General features: G+C 41.9%; 1 protein-coding gene across 1 annotated transcript in view; it reads left to right on the top strand.

Annotated features, from left to right (window-relative positions):
- The window catches only part of ABI3BP (ABI family member 3 binding protein), a 252722-nt gene that overhangs the window by 34212 nt on the left and 195528 nt on the right, over nt 1-22982 (top strand). Inside the window, exon 2 of the mRNA XM_067546154.1 lies at nt 3473-3652. Coding sequence (XP_067402255.1) covers nt 3473-3652 — 180 coding nt within the window. The remainder of the gene's footprint in view (nt 1-3472; nt 3653-22982) is intronic.

Here is a 22982-nt window from a genome sequence, read left to right as displayed (position 1 = left end):
TAAAGCACATACCTATCATGTGGTAATAGCAGCCAGGATCCTCTGACTTATGCTGTGCATTCAGGGCTGTTTTTAATTAGTTACGTGAGTGTTTTATATGAGTGCTAACCACATGGGGTGGTATTACTGAGAAAGGGAAAGTTGGCTTTGACTACGTTTTTGTTGTACTTGAATGATAAATAATTCTAATAGTCTGAGACTGATTTAGTCGGATGGACCTGATTACTTAGTCCAGGGGCTGATCCTAGAAAACGCTGTTCCAATGGTAATGACACTAAGTCTAAAGCAAAAGCAGAATTATTCTTGTCCGTTCCTTGTAGAGAGCTCTGTTATGCCAGCATCTTTTAGCTGAGAACTTTTGTGATGCCTCCAGCCAGCCCAATAAGAAAACCATGGATTTATTAAGGAGAACTGGTCAGACCTTACGTTTACCAGGTGGTATCCACCCTTGCCCCTCAAAGGTTCTGCACTCCATGTTGCTTGTTGAAAGAAATTTAACTTCGTATAGTTTCTGCTTTTATAAATTTTACTAAAACTTGTAAACTAAAATAAAATCAAGAAAACATATCACCAGAGCTAAGTGATTAATAATACTATACTAAGAATAAAATCAGAATCAAATTAAGCAAATTAATCTCAATATTGCCTTGGAGTTAAATCCTCAAAAGAATATTAAAATGTAATATAAATTATAAAGAGGCGTCTAAGAAGGTAGGTGTCCATTTGTGTATACATCCCAACCATAGAATTTTACCAAAATCAAATAAGTTTATCATTGGAATCTGGTTAAGAAGCTTAATACTGAAACCAGGTTATTATCTAATGTCTGAACCACAACATCAGAGCCAATTATAAAGATTTCCTCTTACATTTCAATTCCTCTAATTAATCCTCTTACCACCACTAAACCTCAACAGAGATGTTATAATGCAGATTTCAACAGAACTCTTAAGAAGAAGAATTTTTAAGAATTCTTATTTACCAAAAATTACAAGTGACAATGTCAGAGTCTCAAGACATAGAATGCACTTTATTAAATATCTTTTATGAAACTATATTCAGAGTTGTTTAAACCTGGGGAACTTCTCTTTCTCACACCTTGCACGTGGGGTCTTTTTGGTGCTCAGACATACATGCAAGCACACAGCCACAATTTCACAGCTTAAATAAATAAATAGAAAAGGCCTGGATATCTCCAAACTGCTAAAAATAAGACAAAAAAAAAAGGAAAGGTGTGATACTTAGGATGATAAGGGGTTCACAAACTTTTCAGCTCTTGTAGTCTTCTGGACTTTTGCAGAGTAGAACTGGAAATGCAGGCAAAGATCTGGACTGGGATATTCTACTGCAGTCTCACAATTCTTTTGAATGGGTTCAGGGAGAGACTGAAAGCGGGAAAGGCCTGATTGTTGATGCTGTGATCGTCTTTCCTCAAGATGATCAGTCTTGGAAATTCTGGTCTGGAACGTCACTCTTCTCTGAGATTAGGGTAGCTGCTGCCACATCCCCAGAATACTGGCCATTATTCCAGTACAGTACTTCCAGGAACAGTATGGGCCTGCCCTTGCCAGCATGACCTCTCACACATGGTGTGTGCAAGGTCACATTTCATAGGGGAAGCCATTTTGAAGAGTGCGTCCCCACACAAGTGTGACCTAGGATGCACTGTGTGTAATCATGTTGGCAGGGCAGGGCTTGTGTGCTCTTCAAAATGGCATCTCCTGCCTGATATCATGATTGGTTTTGCCTCAGTATTGGAAGGTGGGGCAAACCTTAGAAAATCAGGATTATCTGGCTTAAAGACCTGTCTACCTCAGATGGTCTTATTGACCTGAAAGGCCTTTGGATGGTGCCTTTGTTTTCTGTGTACCGCACCTTTAAATTTCTAAGAAATCTGCCTGATTTCAGAGACTGCAGTCATTTTGTTTTCAGAGAAACTGCCACCTGTGCTCTCTCAAGGAGGCTTTGGTTTGGGTCTATATTTTTATCCAGAATCTAAAATACTTCATTCATGCTGAACGCACATGGTTGCCCTTTTAGTGGAAAGACAAATTCAGTGTTGCAAACTCTTGCAAAATTTGTGTGGATTTCATGAGAACTCTGCTTTAATTTTTTTTTAAAGTAAGTTTTTACTTACTTGGTTGCAGATAATCCTTGAAAATGAGGCTTGAGTACACCCTAAGGGCTCAGAAACCAAAAGGCAAATAAAAATCCAAAATGGATTTTTAAGACAATCTCATAATTTTGGAAGAGGGGCTTAACTCATTTGCGGGTATTGGAATTATTGGAAATATAACAAGCATAGCAAAGAAATGTGAACTTGAAATGGTAAGTACTGAGAACTGAAATGCTACCCCCACTCCATCCCGCCAAGAGAGTCAGAAACATACTGATAGTCTATAAAATTGCTAGTTCTGTTAAGAAGATCATAATATGATGACAATAACATTATGTTCTGTGCTGCTATAAGTTAAATTGTTGTAGATGGATATACAAGATGTTTTTCATTTTATGTTCTGTTCCTCTGGAAAGAAGAAAAATAAAGTTTAAAAAATCTTCTGATATTGTGGCTAATATAAGCATGTTAGTTCTGGTGTCCAGGCCTAATTCTAACTAGAAAATTACATGTTGTCTACTTTAACAAAACAAACAAACAAAAAAACCCACAACAATAACCTACTGTAATTTCAACTGGGTGTAGTTATTATTTCCCATAAACAATTGTGTAGTTTTGCAATGCATTGTTAAAGGAATTCAATGAACTTTAAAAAAAAAATCAGACTTGTGTTCTGCTTTAAATCTTTTCACCTGTGATGGTTTCAGGTGATGCCTAGGATTACTGTAACCAAAAGAATCTTTTTAGTTTACTTCATGCATTTCACAGCGCTTAGTGTGTAGCGAGTTTTAGGATATGTGTATGCTGCAACTGGGAGAATGCCTTCCAAACTGGGTAAACAGACATGCGCTAGCTCTGGTTGAGCTAGCATGCCAAAAATAGCAGTGTGGACATTGCAGAAGTACAGACCCTTGGGGGTCAGGTGGGCCTGTACTCGGGTAGCTAGCTCATGTCACCACAGCCACCCGGCTATTTTTAGCATAGCTAGCACAAGCAGAGCTAGCGCATGTCTGTCTACCCAGACCGGGAGGCACACACCCAGCTGCTGAGGAGACAAAACCCCGATGTTTCTCCCCTTGTTGTTTGCGCAAGTCTTCTAAACACCAGCAAAGGAGAGACGGCATTTAAAAGAAAAATCTAACTGTAAAACCCACAAAAGTTGGCAGGGGGGCTCTGATGCAAGTGCAGTACCTGAAATGACATTCAGGTCGCTTTTGGAAATAAACTAGATTTCAAGTAGATAGTCCCTTTAATCAGCTGTTACCTAACCCTTGCCTGTTGAGCTGCCTTGTATTCGGATATTCTGTTAATGAATAAGAAGATAACGCCTCACCTCTTTTTTCATCCTCCCCCCAGTTAAAAGATACAACCTGAAAGTCCAGATCAACACAACGGATGATACCATTTGCATGAAGTACCTTCGGCTAAGTCCAGACACTAAACTCGAAGGCTTCATCCTGGGATATGGAAGCAGCTTCTTCTCTAACCAGTATATCCCCCTGCCTTCAGAAGGAAAATCCTATGTAACGGAAGTTGGTAAGACATTATGATACGTTTTGTCAATAGATGGGGGATTGGAATTAAAAGAATGTGAATCTGGGTTTTTAGGGGGGTTTTTTGGGGAGAGGGGGAGGAGGAGGTGAGTGTGTGTGGTGGTGTTTGTTCGGGATTTTTGCAAAGGTTTCAGATGGCAGACGAACTGGGAGATCCTTTAAGGAAAACTGATATTTCTGGTTCTGGAAGATGTGATGTTGGTTGGCTATTTGGCTTACATGTTTTTTTTTAACTGCTGAGATTTTTTTTCCCCCCCTTGACATTGGCACTATGCATGGGTCAGGTGAGGTGATTTGGGATACAGTTGCAGTCACCAGAGAGAGGCTAAGATACCAGGGAGTCAGGTATCTGTCAGGCTTTAGGCCTCTGTTGTTATGGGTCAGAGACTCACAATGGCAGCTAAAGTGGGCCATATGATTTCTAACTCAGGCATATAAAAGCTATTTTTCCTAAAGCATCTGAGGAGGTACAGCAAAGTTAAACAGTGATTACAGTAACCTCTTGGGATGTGCTTGACAGGGAGGGGAATGCTATAGATTGGTTTAAAAGTGATGAGAGGGGGGCCCAACTGGATTTCGAAGGGTGTGAATTCCTTCCTCTCGAGGCCATTGCAGCAAAGACACAATTGTTGTATAGCTGGGAATCAAACTCCTGAGATCTCTTTCTGATTCCATCACTGATTTAGCGTTTGAGTTCAGGAAAGTCACTTAAATTCTATGACTCAAATTCATTCTTGATGTAACTATTGAATGCAGTGGTGCTGTCTGAATTAGGCCATGTCTACACTACAGAGGTAAGTCGACTTAAGTTACGTCAATGATAATAAGCCGCTTTAATTACATCGGTTGTGCACATCCACACAAAAACTCCTTCTGTTGGTGGAGCATGTCCACCGTTGTTGCTTTAGTATCAACAGAGAGAGTGTGCATATTCCACTGTGCAACTTACTACCCTTTGTCACTCTCTGCTGCTGGAAGCTCTGGGAACAGACTGCTGTGCATCGTGGGGATGTGCTTGCTGTCCCGTGATTCAGTTCTTTCTGCCCCATCGTTCCATGGGATTCGACTTTTTCACCCCATTCTTTAACAGCCCTTGTAAACTGTGCACCTACTATCTCTGCCTGACAGCATGGATTCTGAACTGCTAACCAGTCTGGTGATGAGTGTTATGAACACAGTGTGGCTGGCCCTGCAGTATTTCATGAGCTGTGAAGCACAGAATGGATCGGTGATGCCTGCCCTGCTGCATGCCAGGGAAACAAATTCAAGATTGCTGCTGGCATTCGCGGAACAGCTTGCCATGGTGGACCATCGGTACTGGGCTCGGGAAACAAGCACTGAGTGGTGGGATCACATCATGATGCATGTATGGGGTGGCTGGAGAATGTTTGGATGTGCAAATCCACTTCCTGGAACTGTTTGCGGAGGTCTCCCCAGCACTGTGGCACAAGGACACCAAAATGAGAGCTGACCCATGGAAAAGTGAGTGGGCTTCGCTGTGTGGAAGCTGGCAACTCCAGAGTGCTACCAGTCAGTCATGAATCAGTTTGTAGTTGGAAAGTCCACCATGGGAATTGTGGTGATGCAAGTGTGCAGGGCCATTAATCGTCTCCTGCTATGAAGGACTGTGACTCTTGGTAATATGCAGGAAATAATTGATGACTTTGAGGCAATGGGATTCCCTAACTGTGATGGGGCAATAGATAGAATGCATATCCCAATTTGGGCCCGGACCATCTTGCAACGGAGTTCATCAACTGAAGATGCCACGTCTCCATGGTCTTGCAGGTGCTGGTGGATCACCAGGGCTGTTTCACTGACATCAATGTGGTATTGTCAGGGAAGGTGCATGATGCACGGATCTTTAGGAACGCTGGACTGCATAGAAAGCTGCACACTGGGATTTTCTTTTAAAGACCAGAAGATTCCAGTGGGGGATGTGCAAATGCCCTTAGAGGTCCTTGGAGACCCAGCCTACCCCTTGCTCCTGTGGCTCATGAAGCCTTACACCGGGAACCTGGACATCGGCAAGGAGCACTTCAACAACAAGCTCAGCAGGTGCCAAATGACGGCTGAATGTGCCTTTGGTAGATTAAAAGGTTGCTGGCACTGTATTTTTGGCTGGTTAGACCTCAATGAGGAAAATATTCTGATGGTCATTGCGGCCTGCTGTACCCTGCATAATATTTGTGAAGCAGAGGGAGAAAAGTTTCTCCAAAGGTGGACCATTGAGGTTGGTTGGCTGGCTGCTGATTTTGAGCAGTCAGATACCAGGGCAATTAGAGGAACACAGTGGGTGGCTGTTCAAATCAGGGAGGCTTTGAAAGAGCATTTTGACAGTGTTTCCCAGGAATGTGTCTTTATGTGATGCATTGGGCCAGGCAATGTTTCTTGCCACCTTGAATGACTCCTGTAGTGCTTGTTTCCTGAGCATTAATTGTACTAAGCAAATATTCCTGGCTATGGCCACAGTGTTTGAATGTTAGCATTGACCGATGTGTGCATGACACAAATAAAGACTCATTTATTGCAAAAACTCAAATTTAATAACAGGACAAAACACAAATTTTGGTCAATCAGGGGATATGGCAATGAGGAACGGTCTCTTGGTTAGGGCTCTCACAGCAGCGTGTAACTCCAGCTTTCATTGGGAAACCAGTTCCTAGGCGTGGCGTGCACAGGATACTGTGAGGGACAGGGAACAGGCGAGGCGTATGGGGGGGAGGGGGAGTTCGGGCAGGGCATGAAACTGAGTTCTGTATTGGCTGCAAGGGGAATCGTGCACAGATATGCTCAGACTGCAGCATAATGAGGGACTTCAGCATCACTATCTCGCCTTCCAGGGGCTTTATCAGCTGCTCCTGCCCTATGTTCTTTCCAGGCTATCCAGACTTAGGCTTGGTCTACACTTTCCTCCGCGATTCGGTGGCAGTTGACAGGAGTTACACAAAGAACTTGCATAACTCCTGTCAATTACTGTGCTTCTCTTCTGCACGCCGTCTTCACTGCACTGCGCCTCCGGGAACCGCGTTCCCGTCGACGCAGTGCTGTGCCACTTGCAGGGGTGGATTAATAACGTTGACTTCTGGATCGACTGAGTGGGTCTTCGCCGACTGCTCAGTTGATCCAGATAAGTCGATCTGACGGCGGCGACTTTGCCGCCGTCAGTGTAGACATAGCCTCAGTCTTTCATTAACTGTCTCCCTCCATGCTCTTGTTTCGCTATGTGCTGTATCTGTTGACTGTAGCACTTCACGCAAAATATCCTCCTTACTCCTCCTGGTTCGCTGCCTTATCTGAAGGAGACACTCTGCCAGTATGGAGGAGTGGATCCTCAAGGGTACATCTGCAGAAACCAAAGAAACAATGAACTGAGACAGTATTGTGAGTGTACTCACAGCCGTGAATCACAGGAGTTATACACTCCTCTTTCTCACTGTCCCTTGGCTAACACGCAGTTCAGCGCAAGTCCCAAATATGGTGAGTTTGCTGGGAGAGGGGGGACGGGGTGGCAAGGGGGAATTGGCAAGAAGGGACAAAGAGTCTGAGTGTTTTGTGAGGGCTTACTACAAGCGTCTAAGGAGACTATTTTGAATATTGGTACCCTTTTCCACTGTCAAACCCTATATCCCACACCTAAAGGTAACCCCGGAAGCAAGGGTGCATTTCTTGCATGTGTGTGGCTTCAGATTGGCTCCATATGCTGCTCACCTGTGTGCCACTCTGGTCCCTGCAGAAGCAATTGCTGAGTGGCACAGCAAAGTTCCTTACAGTGGGGGGAGAAACAAGGCAGCTCTGCCAAGGAACTTTTGGCAGAGGATTGCAGAATACCTACAGGAAAGTTTTCTAGAGATCTCTATGGAGGATTCCCAGGATATCACCATGTATATTAACAAATTTTTCTACGGTGGCCCCACTGCATAGATGGACAGGCTCTGTTGTTGATTTCTATTCCTTATCCCTCCTCTTCCATATAACAAAGTACATGACAGCTCAATCTCCTCTCACTGTGCAGTATCAAAGCAAAATGAGCACTTACCAGGGCTCACCTTTCCTGCATCGTGCGTGCTGGAGCTGAGGTGCTGGGACTGGCTATAGACCCCTCTGGAGTTGAAAAGAGGTCCTGACTTGCTGCGGCCCAGGATCACACTGTTGTGTGCTCCACATTGTCCTCCAGCTCCGCTACCTCGTCCCCCACTTCATCCTCGGGTTTGAGCCTGCTAGCTGCTGCCTCCAGCCCCCCTGAAGTATCCACAGGGCTCTTGGCAGTGGGGGTGGGGTCACCACCAAGGATGGCGTGCAGCTTCTTGTAGAAGTGGCATGTCTTCGGTGCCGCACCAGAGCACTGGTTGGCTTTCCTTGCCTTCTGGTACATCTGCTTCAACTCCATGATCTTAGCACAGCACTGCTGAGTGTCCCTCTTGTGCCCTTTCTCTGCCTGCCACTAGCAATCAGCTCATAGGTATCAAAGTTCTTATGGCTGGAGCGAAGCTGCGACTTCACAGCCTCCTCTCCCCATAGATTCAACAGATCCATTGAGTACAGACACTCTCCCGCATGTACTCAGTGTGGGAGAGCATCTGTTGCATAAAGCTGGCATGATGAGCTGGGAAGATACTGTCTGAATGGTGCACGCCAAGCAAACATGAAGAGGAATGTCAAAAATGCCTGGGTCTTTAAATGGAGGAGGGAGGCATACCGGTGTACCATCAGAGCAGCAGAGTTCAGACTGCTGACCAGCAGGGTCAGGATGGGCATTGTGGGACACCTCCTGGAGGCCAGCTGGGGTGACATAATCAATCGCAGGGTCTACACTGACAGTATGTCGCTCTAACTGCGTCGCAAAAAGTCCTTTGCCTCTCATCAAGGTGGTTTTATTATGTCAACCTAACAGGAGAGTTACCTTGACGGGAGGAACATTTCAGTATGTACACCTCCATTGTTTTGTCGATGAAAGCTGACTTTTGTTGACAAAACTGTGTAGTGTAGACAAGCCCTTAGACTTCTTCGTGTAATGTCGGCAAAATGAGTATAATGTCTTCTGTAGCTAACTTTCAGGAGTGCCTAGGCTTAATTGATATATGTAAAGTATTGAGGTCCTTGGATGAAAAAAGCAATGCAGCCTTCTGTAGGTCTCCTAAATTTTTTTCATTTAGTAGGAATGATGCTACCCAGTGCCATGTAAAATAATAAGAAGCCATGAACCCTTGTCAAAGGTGAACTTCAGCTGGGACAAATTGCATTTAGTGTTTGTATTTGTTGTAGCTTTAATGTGTATGTTTAGTAGCTTATAGTGAGATGAAGCTCTCAGAAAACATCTTATCTTGTTGGTGCATCAGAGTACCCAGCAGTATCCTAGAATTCCATAGAAATTGTTGCTGTTATACAAGCAAAATCCTGCTCCAGTGAAGATTAAATAAAGATGATAAAACCCATGACATTTATAGCCTGGAATGAAACATGCTATATGGTCTCATGTATCTAGACACAACAAAGCACCAAGTCAGTGACCTATTCAGTATGTTTTGTTATGCTGAAGTAATAGGGAGGACCTTTTGTTTTTTAAAACAAAAAACAAAAAAAAACAAAGCACATTTCATTGACAGAGTCAAGCTCTCTGCATTGTAATATAATTTGGTGAGACAACTTCTTAATGGCAGTGCAACACTTACAAGTTGAGGAAATAAGTATGATGGTAAATACAGTTGTGTCATGTAACTGAAATGTGAAGTACAATAGGTTGTAGTTATAAACACTAGCATCTGTGGCTTTAGGCAAACATCTTTCTTACACACAGCAGGAAAGAAACCAGCTGCAGAATTTGCTAAAGGCTATTAGTGTACTCTTCAGGTCCACAGCATTTATTGATTGTATTTAAAGATAAAAGCTTTATTATAATTGTGTTAATTCTGGGCACTTCAGGGATGAAGAGTTATTTTACATGCCCTGTGGAGCTGCTTATTTGAATGCGGGGGCGGGGAAGGGAATTTCTGTACTGCATTAAAATGGAACACTGTGTTGCAAACCGGCCTGACTGTTGTTCACATAAGTTGATTATTTCAGTTTGAATTTTGGAGAAAGCTTTGAATTGGCTTTTATTTTATCCAAATCATCTCACACCTCCCTAATAAAAGACCAACAGATACCTGGAGAGTTTCCCTGTAACTTTAGTTATTAATAATGGGTACTCTGAGTGTTACATTGGCCATAGTATACTATACTAAGGGGCAAATTATGTATAAATATTCAGTGGCAAAAAACTACATTAATTCAGAGTTAAGGCTGCTTGGTTCTGTGTCGTCATCCCCTGGCAAAACATTGAGTTGAGCATAACTCAAACGTCTGAAAACCAGGAAATGCACAGTTAAGTTGTTTACACAACCTTCATTCTGCCCTCTTTCAGCAATGCCCCAATATGCCTCATTAATGTATACACCTTTATTCTACCAACCCCACAGTTGCTGACATATATAACACATGACCCATTCACTCTCATCAATGGGACTTCAGCTCACACTATTAAAGAGAAAAAAGTTGCCCATACCATCTTCCCTCTGTTCCCCTGGAGTGGGCAATAGCCGATGGGAATTATCTGCATACACTCCAGGTGCAGTCAGGTGTACCTATATTAATGGGTGGAGGAAGTAGTTGGGCCTGCTTGATAAAGGTGTGTTTGTGTTAGGGGGATGTCTCGATTCCTTTGAGAGTGTGATAGAGCAGTGACTGTGGTATAAGGAGATTTATATTCTGTTCCCTTGCAGTGTATGTAAGGAAAGGGAAATGTTGCATGAGTATCTTAAGAATCCAGTATGCATTATTTCAATGCAGATTATATATGTTATATAATTAGCAGCAGACAGGGGTTTTATCACCAAGAGTACTGTCAGTAGCTAGCTGAGATATGAAAGCAGTCTAAAAATGTAATATCTGCATATGCTTCAGGAAAGTGACTGTGGTCAGTGTCAGGTGAATGATGGAGGCAGTAATTAGCTCTGCTTGGTAGAGGTGTGTTTGTGAGATCTGTGGATTACCCTGAGGTGTGTGACAGAGCTGTGATTGTGATATGAGGAGATCTATGTCCCCCCCCCCCCGCCCCTTCCATATATGTGTACCTGCAGGATCCAGTATACATCTCTTCTGCGCACAATTGTGTAGGTTATGTAAGCAAAAGGGCATAGGGATTTTATTCCAAAGGATATTGACAGCAGTGAGGTGGAATATAAGAGGATGCTTAATGCTTAAATGAAGGTTAAGTGAAAGTGTAGGTTGAGATGGTATTCTGTGAGTGGATGTAAGGGAGTTTTAAGAAGAAAAGTGGTTCTTAAATTGTAACTTGTGGTATTCTTTCTGGGGAACTGGCGACGTGTGAATGTATGCCAAGATCTTGAACCTCCTGAATCTTGTAGTGCCAAAGGCCAATGTGCTACGTGCATACTTGAGGCATTGCTTGAAGAGGATAGAGGGAAAGTGGCATGGACAACCCTTTGTTTGTTTGTTTGTTTGTTTGTTTCTGGGTTTTTTTATTGTCCTATAATAGTGTTAGATGAAAGGGAGAGAAAGAGAGGAAATACATTTTGAATTTTCCATTCTCATAACAACAATAGTTTTGGAAATTAATGTTTTATTGTGTCAGTTCATAAATTGTCATTAGCTAATATTGTGACAGCCCTTTCAAAAATATGGCTGGAATTTTGCAGTGTTCTCCAGGGCCCATAATCAGTTGTGGATGCTATTACATATTCTGTTTGTTACTATCCATAGCCTCATGAACTTTTGTTTTGGTTTCCCATTGCCATTCCCTGAACTAGCTGATTATACATTCTGTTATTTTATTGTAACCTCCACTGTATTTCCTTTACTGAACATCATCTTCATTAAGACAGATGTTTAAAAACCCCCACACTTGGAGTTTTAAGAAACTTGCTAGTATTTTGCACTACACTTTAGTCTCATAGTGACATTGGCATGTATAACAAAAGTCATAGCACAGCAGACAAGGTAATGAAGAAAATAAGTGTTGGCCTATATAACTAGGATGTATCAGTGATATATTATTGGTGTCCTTCTTCAAGAGCTGTTACATACAGAATTAGCTAAACTGGATAATGCACAAAATTAGCCTTTGGTACAAAGTGCTCCTTTCGTGTCCTAATAGTTTTCTGTGTCATCCAGATTACCTTGGTTGTTTATAAAATCTTTCAGTGGCAGGAATGTGATTAATTTACAGGGACACTGAAGTGTTTATTCACTTACACGCTGCCTTGTAGTCTTTGCAAGTTTTAAGCTGTGATATGTTGTAGGGAGGTCTAGCAGAACACAAAGCATTACGTGAAAGCTGTCTGAATTAATTGAACTATAGAAAACTGATGGAGTTTAGATTCAGAGTCTCGTGTAGATAATGACGGTTTACTGCACTGGTCTGATGTTAGTGACTATACCGAGATAGGTGAATGTGCCTGTTGTTAAAAACAGAGTGAGGGAGAATAGTACCAAATGCCGTGTACTAGCATAATGTGTCCCAAACTCTAGTGTATTGCGCATTTGTTATTGCTGCTCTAGGCTTCTTCTCCCTTATGCCAACAATGATGTCTCCATGTGTGACTGGTGCATTACTTGCTGCCTGCTTCATATTCAGCTGTGGGCATTCTAACCTGAACGGGCTCCTCCACCATCAGGTAAGAGCATCCACAATGACATGAGAAGTGGTGGACTTTGTCTTGACCAGTGAGGTTTTTCTACAGTTTGTTAAACTGGAGCAGTTATCAAAAAGGGACGAGATCCATTGTGCTAAGAGAGAATCCGGCATGGGACTGTTTGGACTTTCATTCTTATCTCTAACTCCAGATTGGTCTAGAACAAAGTAGTTCCAGTCCTTCAGGCCTTTTGTAGCTCCTGTGGCATCTTATAATTAAGTAGGTGGAGAAATCCAGAGCAGCACAGTCAATATCCAGCTTCATTCCTGCAACCTTCCTGATCACCACCTCGTGGAACAGGATTCACCCATGAATTGATTATGCCACATGGCAGCAAAATTTGCAAGGACACTAATGCGCTGACTACTGTTTATGCTTAAGCAATTGAAAATGGTGGCTATATTGGTAAGTGTTAAGCAGTCTTAATAATGGGGGATGCTACCAGTGTCTCTTGTAATTATTTGTTCTGTGTACTATAGTAGTGCATAGAGGCACAAGGAGAGATCAGGGCTCCATTATGCTTGGCACTGGACGGTCCCTGTCCTAAAGAGCTTACAGTCTAAACAGATGAGAGAGAACAAAGCTTGGCTGACAGGAAGAATCATTATCCCAGTTTTACAGCTGGGAAACTAAGGTGCAAAAAAAAAAAAAAAAAAAAATGGAGTGACTTGCTAAAAGCCACACAGGAAGACTGCTGCAGAGCTGGAATTGAGCCTAGATTTGTAGCAGGTCCACAAACTGAACTTAGGTAAATTCTGATGCTTCATGAAGATCGTAGGAAAACCACAGTGAGTTGTTGAAATAGAATATGAAAAGAGTATTTAGTAAAACTAGTGTCTTGTTTGTTGTTCCCAAACATAAAGGTGAAATCCTCAGTTGTTTGAAGACTCTTCATTATTGATCATAGGCCATGTTTGCAACAAAAACTTTTACTGATACAACACTATCAGTTGGGCACTTGATATCTTATGACAGTGTAGATGTAGTTATGCAGGCATAAAAATGCCTTTGCTGGTATAGCTTATTGTACTCGCATAACTGTTATAAACTAAACCAACAAAAGCACTGTTTTGCTTGTATAACCTGCATCTTCATTAGGAGGGTTTGTCAGTATAACTTTTCTGGCATAGATGTGCCCTCGGATGCTAGCTTTGAACAAGGGTTGAATCTAGCTTCAAACATTGTCTGAAACGTATCAGAACAGCTAAATGTATCGACATCTAAAAGCTCCTGTGCAGATAACATGTGAGTAACAAAGCCATGTGAAAAAATTCTTACTGGAGAAACCGGTGAAAAATCTTAATCACAATTATCAAAATTTCACAATTTTAACAACTTGGTGTGCTCATCTTTATTTGTTTTTGCATTTTCTGGTTTTTGTGGTTTTGGAAATGAATGCTACATTTATGTTTAGATGCAAATAGAGCTGATTGAAATGTCTGAAATTAGGTTTTAGACAAAATAACTTTTTTGTTCGTTTGTTTTTCATCAAACAGCTCCATAGTGGCTCAAAATTTTTCAAATTTCAATGAAAAATGTTGTTCTCAAATTTTAACAATAAAAATGCAAAGACACGTTCACACCTTTTTTCCTTTTTAGCTAGCTCTAGTTGCAAGAATAGAACTCTGAGTTCAGTGATAAAAAAGATTGAATATATTTTTCAAAAGGATGGGATTTATCAAAATGTGACAGTGAATGCAGATTCACGAGTTTAAATTTCATGACTGTTCACATAAGTTCAACTAAAAGTGTGGGGTTTTTTCAGATCAAGTTTTGAAAAGCATAACAAGAAAAACATTTGGTTTCAGGAGTCAATCTACAGTCTTAATTGCATTCCACACCTGCCCCAAATTTCTTTACCAGGCCAGTTGAGAGGACGAGGGAGGCCATTGGTATTGTCTCGGACTACTGTGTGGAAGGCATTATGGAGGGAGCTAATGGAATGGTGAATGTAGGTTTCCTGTTAAATAGACAAAGGGTGCCCCCACCAGAGTTGTGATAAATGGGGAGACATACCAAGCACCTGCAGACTGGAGACTTGACAGCACTGTATATACCATCCCTGAGCTCACAGCTCTAATGTAGTATGTTAAGTTCTTACATTTGTACAGAGTGTTCTTAGTTTGGACAAGTCACCTCATTATCCCAGTTTTATTCTGTTCAGGCTGAAGGACTAGCTGTAATCCTGCCAAGCATTTTGCACTTCATGCCAGTATTCATTTACTAGCAGAGTTGGGCATAAATGTTTTAAAACAATGAATATTTGTTTGAATTTTAAAATGAATTCATTTCGGCTATGTTAATGAGTTTGGGCTCAGGCTAGGACCTTCAAAAGATCCCACAATTTGGGCTATAGCCCAAGGCCGAATGTTTACACCATAATTAAACAGCCCTTTAACCAGAGCCCCATGAGCCCAAGTCAGCTGTCATGGGACAGCTGCAGGTGTTTAGTTGCTGTGTAGACATACCTTAAGGGTTTAGTAACTCATTTGTCTGTGAAATGGAGTGGAGTGTATAGCGATATAGGTGGTGCAAGTACTGATGCCTCTAGTTAAGGTCGTCTAATATTTCTCATTCTAAGTCCCTGCTTTCAATGCTTATAATTTAGCCAAAGTAAAATTTGACTGAAATGTTCCATGCTGGTTGTCTGCCTAAGATTAAATTACTTTAGAAATATTTAGGTAAAATGATTCAGACATTATAGAGAACGAGGTTAGAGAATATTGAAAAAAATCATAGTTATTCTATTGAGAAGTTTCAATACATCCATGTCTTGCAGCAAGGACTTGAAATTTAGCAGAGGAGTTGCCTGTTGTCAGGCATGTGCCTTTTGTCATCGCCTTGAAAATTTGCCCAAATCTAGTCAAAATATTAGCCTTTGAAAAAAGTTTACACATGCTCAGTTAGAGACTTGTCAGAATTTAGCAGCTAAATTATCTGAAGGTTTGTCTGCACTGAACATCCTCTAGCCTACAGTTGCCACCTGACAAGGTTTTCCCAGGATCTTCCCTTTTTTGTGGTATCTGTCTAGAGAAATCTGTAAGGGTACTCAGTACACACTGCCAGCTATCCAGTTTTATGGGGTCAGGAACATCCTGTAGGTACCCTTTTTTGTACCTAAGAAGTGGCAAACTTACTCCAGCCCCTCTCAGCTCTCATGACTGCACATCGTCCATCTTGGGAATACAACGATTGAGCAGCACTTCCCCTGCAATTACTCCTCCCAGTTGCTGGGGATTGCTGTGGCGTTAGACAGAGGAACAGAGAGCAGGGAGACACTGTCTCCTGCATTCCCAACATGACTCCTACTGATGCCCACACAAGCAGTGGGAAGGAGGAGGAGGAAGCGGAGGGAGAGGAGATGCAGGGCAGTGGGAATGGCAGATAGTAGTCTGGTGGGTGGGCAAGTTAGGAGCAAGGAAGGGGGACAGAAGATGTGGAGCAGTGGATTATAAGAACAATGGGATTGAGAGGGACATGAGCCAGGATGGGGGAAGATAGGAGTGGCATATGGGGACAGGAGCAGGAGTTATAGAGGGTGGAGGATAGAGTGAAGGTGGTGGTGGGGACACGTACATGAGATGGAGGGAGCAGTGGGAGATGGGGGGAAGATAAGCCAGGATTAGGATAAAAGCAAGGCGCAACATGGGCGGGAGTTTGGAAGGGATGAGCTGGAACCCAGGGAGATGATAACAAGGGGAGGGGAGGACAGGGGCAAAAGCTGGGGAGAGGGTGATAGAAGCAGAAAGGAACAAGGATATTCTGGAAGGATCAGGGACAAAAGAGTCTGTAACTGTGAGACCTGCTCTTTTCCAAAACCTGGAGCTGAACCCTTATTCCTGAGTCTCAATTTTCCTTTGCTATCTTGCAAAAGCACTGAAAACGCACTGGCAAAATGTGTGTGTCCCCCCCCCCCCCCCCCCCCCCCCCTGTAATGGCAAGTCCACACAAAAGATAATAGCTTTCTATTATTGTCAGTTACTCCATGAGCACATGTAGTGGAGGACTGCGTAGGCAAGGAAGGGAGTTCTGGGCAGGGAGCAGTGGAGGGAAGGGGAGCCCATGTGCCTGCCCACTTGTCCTGGTAGAGCAGCCATGGGAATGAATTGTTGAGGGATAAGGGGGTATTTGTAGAGGAAGGAAGTTGGAGTGGGGAAGGGCACAGAGGGCTCCACTTTGCTTCCCCTCCAAGTATGTCACTGGAGGGGAAGGGATCCAACTTTCCCTCCTGTGGTTCTACACTGTCAGCACTTTGGAGGATTACCTGAGAGAAAAGGTCTCTTTGACAAAGATCCCCTAGTTGTCAAGGGATTGTAGAAAAACCTTTTGGAAACCATTTTAGTCCTTTTGGACTAGAACTTCATGAAAGCTCTAATCAGCTAACTGGGTTTTCAAAATACAGTGTTTGGATGATCCCTTACACTAATAAAGATTATCATCTAAGGGTGTTATAGTCCCTCAGGAGCTGTGTGAAAACGCAACTCTAAGGGATATTGCTGCCTGGCAAGCTGGTGCCCTGTAGATTCATATTGGCTTGCTGCACAGTAATTTCCATTGTAGACAAGCCCTTAGATGTAACCCATTTTTTTCTGAGCCTGAATCTGTCTGATTCTGGCAGGCAGTAGCTGGTAAATTAATGTGTTATATAATTCTTCCAGTTATTTTTAACTATCTCATTATAATATTTAGTATTTTGCCTAAATAATAAAGATATTCCATTTGAAAGGGAAATGTTTCACTGGAATCAGAAATCTGTTGTTGCATCCAAGCTGAATCCTAGTCTTTATAGATTCCTGGAAAATGTCACATGATCTCATTCTGTAATTTCCCAATTATTGGCAAAGGTCTCACTGTATAGTATGGCTCACAGAATTATAGTCCAGTTTTAGAAGGGAGAATTTGTTTTTCCGATACCAGAATTTTGTTGTTTCATCAGAGCCAAGGTTTTAGTCCCACCTCCAGTTCTAGTGAACAGGCGTGAACCCGAACGTGGTCTATGGGTTCCCAGAAGAATTTACTATGAGAAAAATGTTTGTTTTAGTATGTATTCTGACATATCTTTCTGAACTTCACTTTCATATGGGTTTGTTAGGCCCTGGTTGTCTTACAAATTTGCAGACCTACTTCAGTCTGAATTTGAGAGGGTTTGCACATCTCTACAGAGTTCCTTTATTTATGACATTTTGTATCCTTGTAAGAAAAGATACAACATTATCATCCAAACAGTTGATAGATTAAATGTTTTATGGGGTGGATGATGGATTTATAGATATGTGCCCAGATGTTTGAACTTAATTTCTGATTGTTCACACATTAGTTCTTCTAGTATGGTCTCTTCTAGTTGAATACAGCTGATAAAAGTTAAGGAGCATGACACTGTGGACTATATTGTCTACAGTCCATAGTTTGATTTACAGCTACTGTGTGAACATGCAATTTATTTTGATTTTTTTGAAAAATCACTTTTACTGCAAAATAGAATGCAGTGTATATTGTTGCACTCCATAAATGGCAACACACACACACAGCTGTCTTTTGATGTGTTCTGTTTAGGCTGAAGATGAAATAGCAGAGGTTACATTATACTGATTTGCAGTCTTGTTGCAGATTTCTATAGCCGCTCCTTACAGAAGCAGCTGAGTTTCTTCATTGTTGCATACATACCACTGACGTTTAGATGTATGTGCTCACAAAGTCATTTTGCCTGTGGACCTCAGGAATGGGATTCTGCATATAAGTGAGAAGTTCTACAAAATCATGCTTGCAGTTAGGCAGGCATCACTTTGAAAATTTGAGCCTGACAGTAGATAATTAGTGACTTTTACCTACCTTGTAGTTGTACCTTATATACCTGTCTGATTCTTGTGTGCCAACTGAAAGCTCTCGTATTTTGGCTTGCTGTGAGGGGCTCTTGACTGGAATTCTTGGTCCAAACAAGCATAAGTCTCTTGTCTTTTAGGGCAGGGTCTGAAGTCCAAAGAGTAGTTTTCCAAGCTTCTGGGGGCAGAGGGATGGGCTAAGTGCCCTAAGGTATTGTGAGTTATCGTTGGTCCAAATTGTTAGCTGAAGGTATAAGTTCTGGTTTGGGGGAAGGAAAGCTGCTAGTTTTATTGTCTTTTAAGAACTCTTAAAATGCCTAGAGATTTGGATAGGTAATTTTATTATTAATTATTATTATTACTATTTACACATCTAAATAAATATTGGAAGGGAAAACTCTTAAATTAAAAAAATATTTTTAATTATTCCCATTATGTTTTAATGGCCCCTCATCTCTCTTCCAGCTATTCATCCCCCACAAACACCATCACCCTTTATTTTGTTAACAAAAATCTAAATTTGGGGGCCTAAATACCTGGGTTGAAATCCTCAGAGATGAAAATTCCCATCAGCTGAACCAGGAAAGAGCATCCCGTTAAATAGATACACTAAGGCTAGATACTCTGCTTCATGTTATAGCAGTGTAAAAGAGGTAGAAAGCCATCACAGGTTATCTGAAGAATCTCTCTGGCTGGCGTGGAATGAGACAGTTCTGCCCTATCCTGGAATAGGGGGTGTATTGGAGATGTAACTGGCAGGGAGGATGTTGTGGCTGGAGTGTTGTCATATGCTAGGGATTCCCTGACTGAAGGAATGGCCCTGTGAGTTATGTCTACATTGCAATGTAAGCCCAGGGTGCTTAGAACTCGAGTTAGTAGACCCTGGGTTTGTTAACCCAGGGGTTGGGTGTCTATACTCATTTGTAACCCCAGGTTAGGAATTGTTGAACTCTGGGTCTCAATCTGGGGCTCCAGCATCTACTGTACATTATGTGGGACCAAGTCCAACCCAGCTTTCCCTACTGCCTTCCCAAAATGTGGCTACTCTAGCCCTTTGTTCGTGGTGCAGTATAGGAAAACTTGACTGTCCACCAAACTTGACTGTCCAGAGGGCAAATAAAGTTGACCCATGGGGTTGTGGGATACTCTCAGAGCATGAGTCCAGTGAGGCTGCATCTACAGTTCAAAGCAATAGGGTTTGAACCTTGGGTCCCAGATTGCCTCAGGCTCAGACCCTCCAACCATGTGGGATCCTGGGGCTCTGGGTTAAGATGAAATGTGTGTAGACAGAAGGGGAGTTAGACATGAGCCTGAGTGGGAGCCCTGGGCCTGTATTGCAGTGTAGACATACCCATGGGTTCTGTTGAACATGGCAACAAGTTAGATCAGTCCTCTGAGGCTGTGTCAGGGAGTGAAAACAAAATCCAAAAGCATGAAGTAGGGTAAAGTTGTTTTCAGTACAGCTTAAACTCTGGCCCTCAGATTTCTGCCTGCATACCAGAAGGTACGCAGAAGGTTGGAGAAGTAAAATGTTATGCAAACATTGCCATGCTGTCTGGATTGGCTCACGGCTGTGAGTGCCAGACTCAGTGCAGACTGTGAAGGAGCTGGGCAGAGATCCCATACTGATTGTGTGTTCTATAATTACATTTTACCAGCCCAGTAACAAGTGTGAACTCCTAACACACTGTAAGTCTTACCATGGAGTCAGACAGTCCCCTTGGGCATTCCAGTTTATCTTTCCATCCAGGCAAGCTGGACTTAGTGATAGATGGTCACTTTCCACCAAAGAGTACAAAATATTCAGATTGTTCCAAGTCCCAAGAGACCAGTCATTTACCCCAGGTCAGTCTGTACTTTAGAACTTACACTAAAGACAACGCTTGTAGCCAATCCTATAGTACACTATCTAAGGATTTATTAACGAAGAAAAGAAATGAGAGAGTTACAAGGCTAAAGCGGTCAAACATATATACACAAAAGAGTTAGTCTGTGGTTTTAATAATCTGTAGTAATAGTCTAATAATCTGTAGACTAATAGTCTGTAGTAATCTGTCAGATCTGAATGTCTTCTAGGGCTAACCCAGGTTGACCCTGGGGATCTCTGTTTCTGTTTTGTTGCTCCGGCCTCATGAGGGTCCAAACAACAAAAGAGATGGAAAATTTTCTTGTCAGCTATTTTTATTTCCTTCTTCCAGAATTTCACGCTGATGGGGTGAGCATTTCTGCACATAGCCTCTTCATGGGTGTGAAGAGGCAATTAACAAAGTCTTTATATTGTGATGTAGTACTGTGACCCCTTTAGTTTTAATAGGCCTTCTTGATGGTCAACAGATAGTCCCTCCTTACTGGGTTCAGTTTCAGAGCAAGCACATTTTACTGTTTTAAAGCGAAAGTTAAATTATAGCAGGTGATAAAGAAATTATAGGTGAGTAATGCATGCAGCAATTTACAAGCTTTTCATAACGTCTAAACCATACTTAACCATACTAACCATACTAACACACAGGGGAAGCAGACTTGTGTCCAGCAATGAATTTGTCAGTGCATGGCTGAGGCCTAAACCAATGGCAATAGCTGGCACCTGGTTTGCCAGTGTCACAAACCTATACTGTTAATCTGTCAGTTCTTTAAAAACAAATAGGCTCACAAATTAAACCTGGCTTTAATGTCCAGGATGTCATTCTTATGTACATTCTCTATTAAAAAACAAAACAAACAAACTAAAAACCACCACCACAAGGAATTAAAAATGCAGTGAAGTTTGAAGATGTTGGCTAGTGTAATAGTAACTTAAAAGCATATCTATACAAAGTTAATTATTATTGTTTCTGTAAGATGGAAACTTAACAGTTAAATCTTCTAAAAAATCAGAAAAGTCAGGGCAGCAAGGACCAACATTCAAAACTGATAATATTCTACAGTAGAACTTTCACATGAACTCTGCACACTGTATTACCTGGCAGTTCAAACTCTAACATAGGCCATGAAACATGCTATTTATGATATAACAAAGCTATGAATCTTTTGGCATCATTACTTGAGAGATGCTTAAAGTATTCTAATTCTGAATTAATTTTGAGTGTTCTTTGAGAGAGTGATTGAACATAGTGAAAAATAATGTTGGCAGCTTGAGAGGACATCATGCAAAAGAAGATGAATGGGTAGGAACTCATCTTTCATTGTTACAGAAATGTTTACATCATTGTCACTCACTATACAACCTGTTCCTGTAAAAAAAAACAACACCTTTCTACCTATTGTTTGTTTTGGTGTAGTTAACATCAGAATATTTTAACATTGGAGTATTTAGGGGATTATCCAAGTATTTTCAGAGGCTGTATGTTACAATTTTCAGTGATGTTTTGCAAGTGCATATGGTAAATAGAGAATATCTGAGTAATATTTAGTGTGTGATTGAAATGAACACTACTGAATCTTAATAAGTTTTATATTGATTTGCTGGGAGACAGAGTGACTGAAATGGATACTGGGGAAAGATTACAAAACTTGGAACTCTTTAATCACATTTAATGTTCTTTATAAAACTAGTAGAAGTTCTTGTAGGACAGCTGTATGTTGTTTATAGTTTTTTCATTTTTCAGATAGTGTATATTTTAATGCTACATTTGTTTTTTAAAGACCTTGATTGGATGCCAGACTCCAATGGAAATTAACTCCAATGGAATTACTCTATATTTACACGAGTCCCTTATCAGCACTATATTATGTTTGTTTAATAGTTCTTGGAGTTGGCATGCCAAATGGGCATGGAATATAGCTGCTTCAGCATAACTGTTATCTAGTTTATTGACATCACTGGAAAGTGAGAGTGGCACAATTGGTTGTAATGTCAGCTGGCGCATTGGCATTCTTTCTCCTAAACATACTATGCTTGGCAACTGCACTGCTATGTTTGGGTTTTGTTTGCCCTTGGAGTGTTATAGCTTTACAAGTGCTATTTGCATTATCCACTAGTTCTGTTATCCAGTGTGGGCAGAGCAGAGGATATATAGTTCAGCACTACAAGCCCATGAAAGGTACTACCGAAAAGTTAAATCATTTTGGTGCCCATTTGGCAATAAGAGAAGCATTTATGCTTTAGCAAGGAGAATAGCTGATACTGAATCTCAAGAACAAAATATATTTTAAACATCTAGGCTACACAGGGCCGGGGGGAGGGAAGAGTGACCTCTGGCCAGGGCCAGAGGGGATGGGAGAGGGAAAAAGAGCTCCTGCTGGGGCTGGGGTTGGGGAAGGGGAGAGCGAGCTGCTCCTGGAGCCAGGGTGGAGGGAAGAATGAGCTCCTGTCAGGACGGGGGAAGAGAGAGCTGCTGGGGGAGGGAGGACGGACAAAATGTGCTCCTCCAAAACAGGTCAAATTTAAATTCCTGCCCATGCCCCTGGTTGTACCTATACTGCAATAAAAAACCCATGGTGCCAAGTCTCAGACCCTGGGTAAGGTGAATCGGGCTTGGGCTGCAGGGGTATAAAATTGCATCATAGACATTCAGGCTCGGGCTGGAGAGTCACCCTCCTCCAGCGGGAGCCTAAACATCTACACTGCAATTTTTAGTCCTATAGCCTGAACCCTGCAAGCCCGAGTCAGTTGACTCAGGCTAGCTATGGCTATGCACGGGTCTTTCTTTGCAATGTAGATATGCCCTCATTGGAAAGACAGATGCTGCATAATTGTAAATTACAGGACAGCAGAACAAGCACAGCAGACATACCTACCCAATTTTCTAAAATACAACTAAGTCCTGCTCCTGTTGAGTCAGTGACAAAAGTCCTTTGACTT

The sequence above is a fragment of the Emydura macquarii genome, unplaced genomic scaffold (genome assembly GCF_026122565.2).
Source record: "Emydura macquarii macquarii isolate MOO-44397 ecotype Brisbane River unplaced genomic scaffold, CSIRO-AGI_Emac_v2 contig_1119, whole genome shotgun sequence".
Taxonomy (NCBI): Eukaryota; Metazoa; Chordata; order Testudines; family Chelidae; genus Emydura; species Emydura macquarii.
The sequence above is the reverse complement of the archived record's forward strand: the minus strand, read 5'-3'. Positions and strand labels throughout refer to the sequence as shown.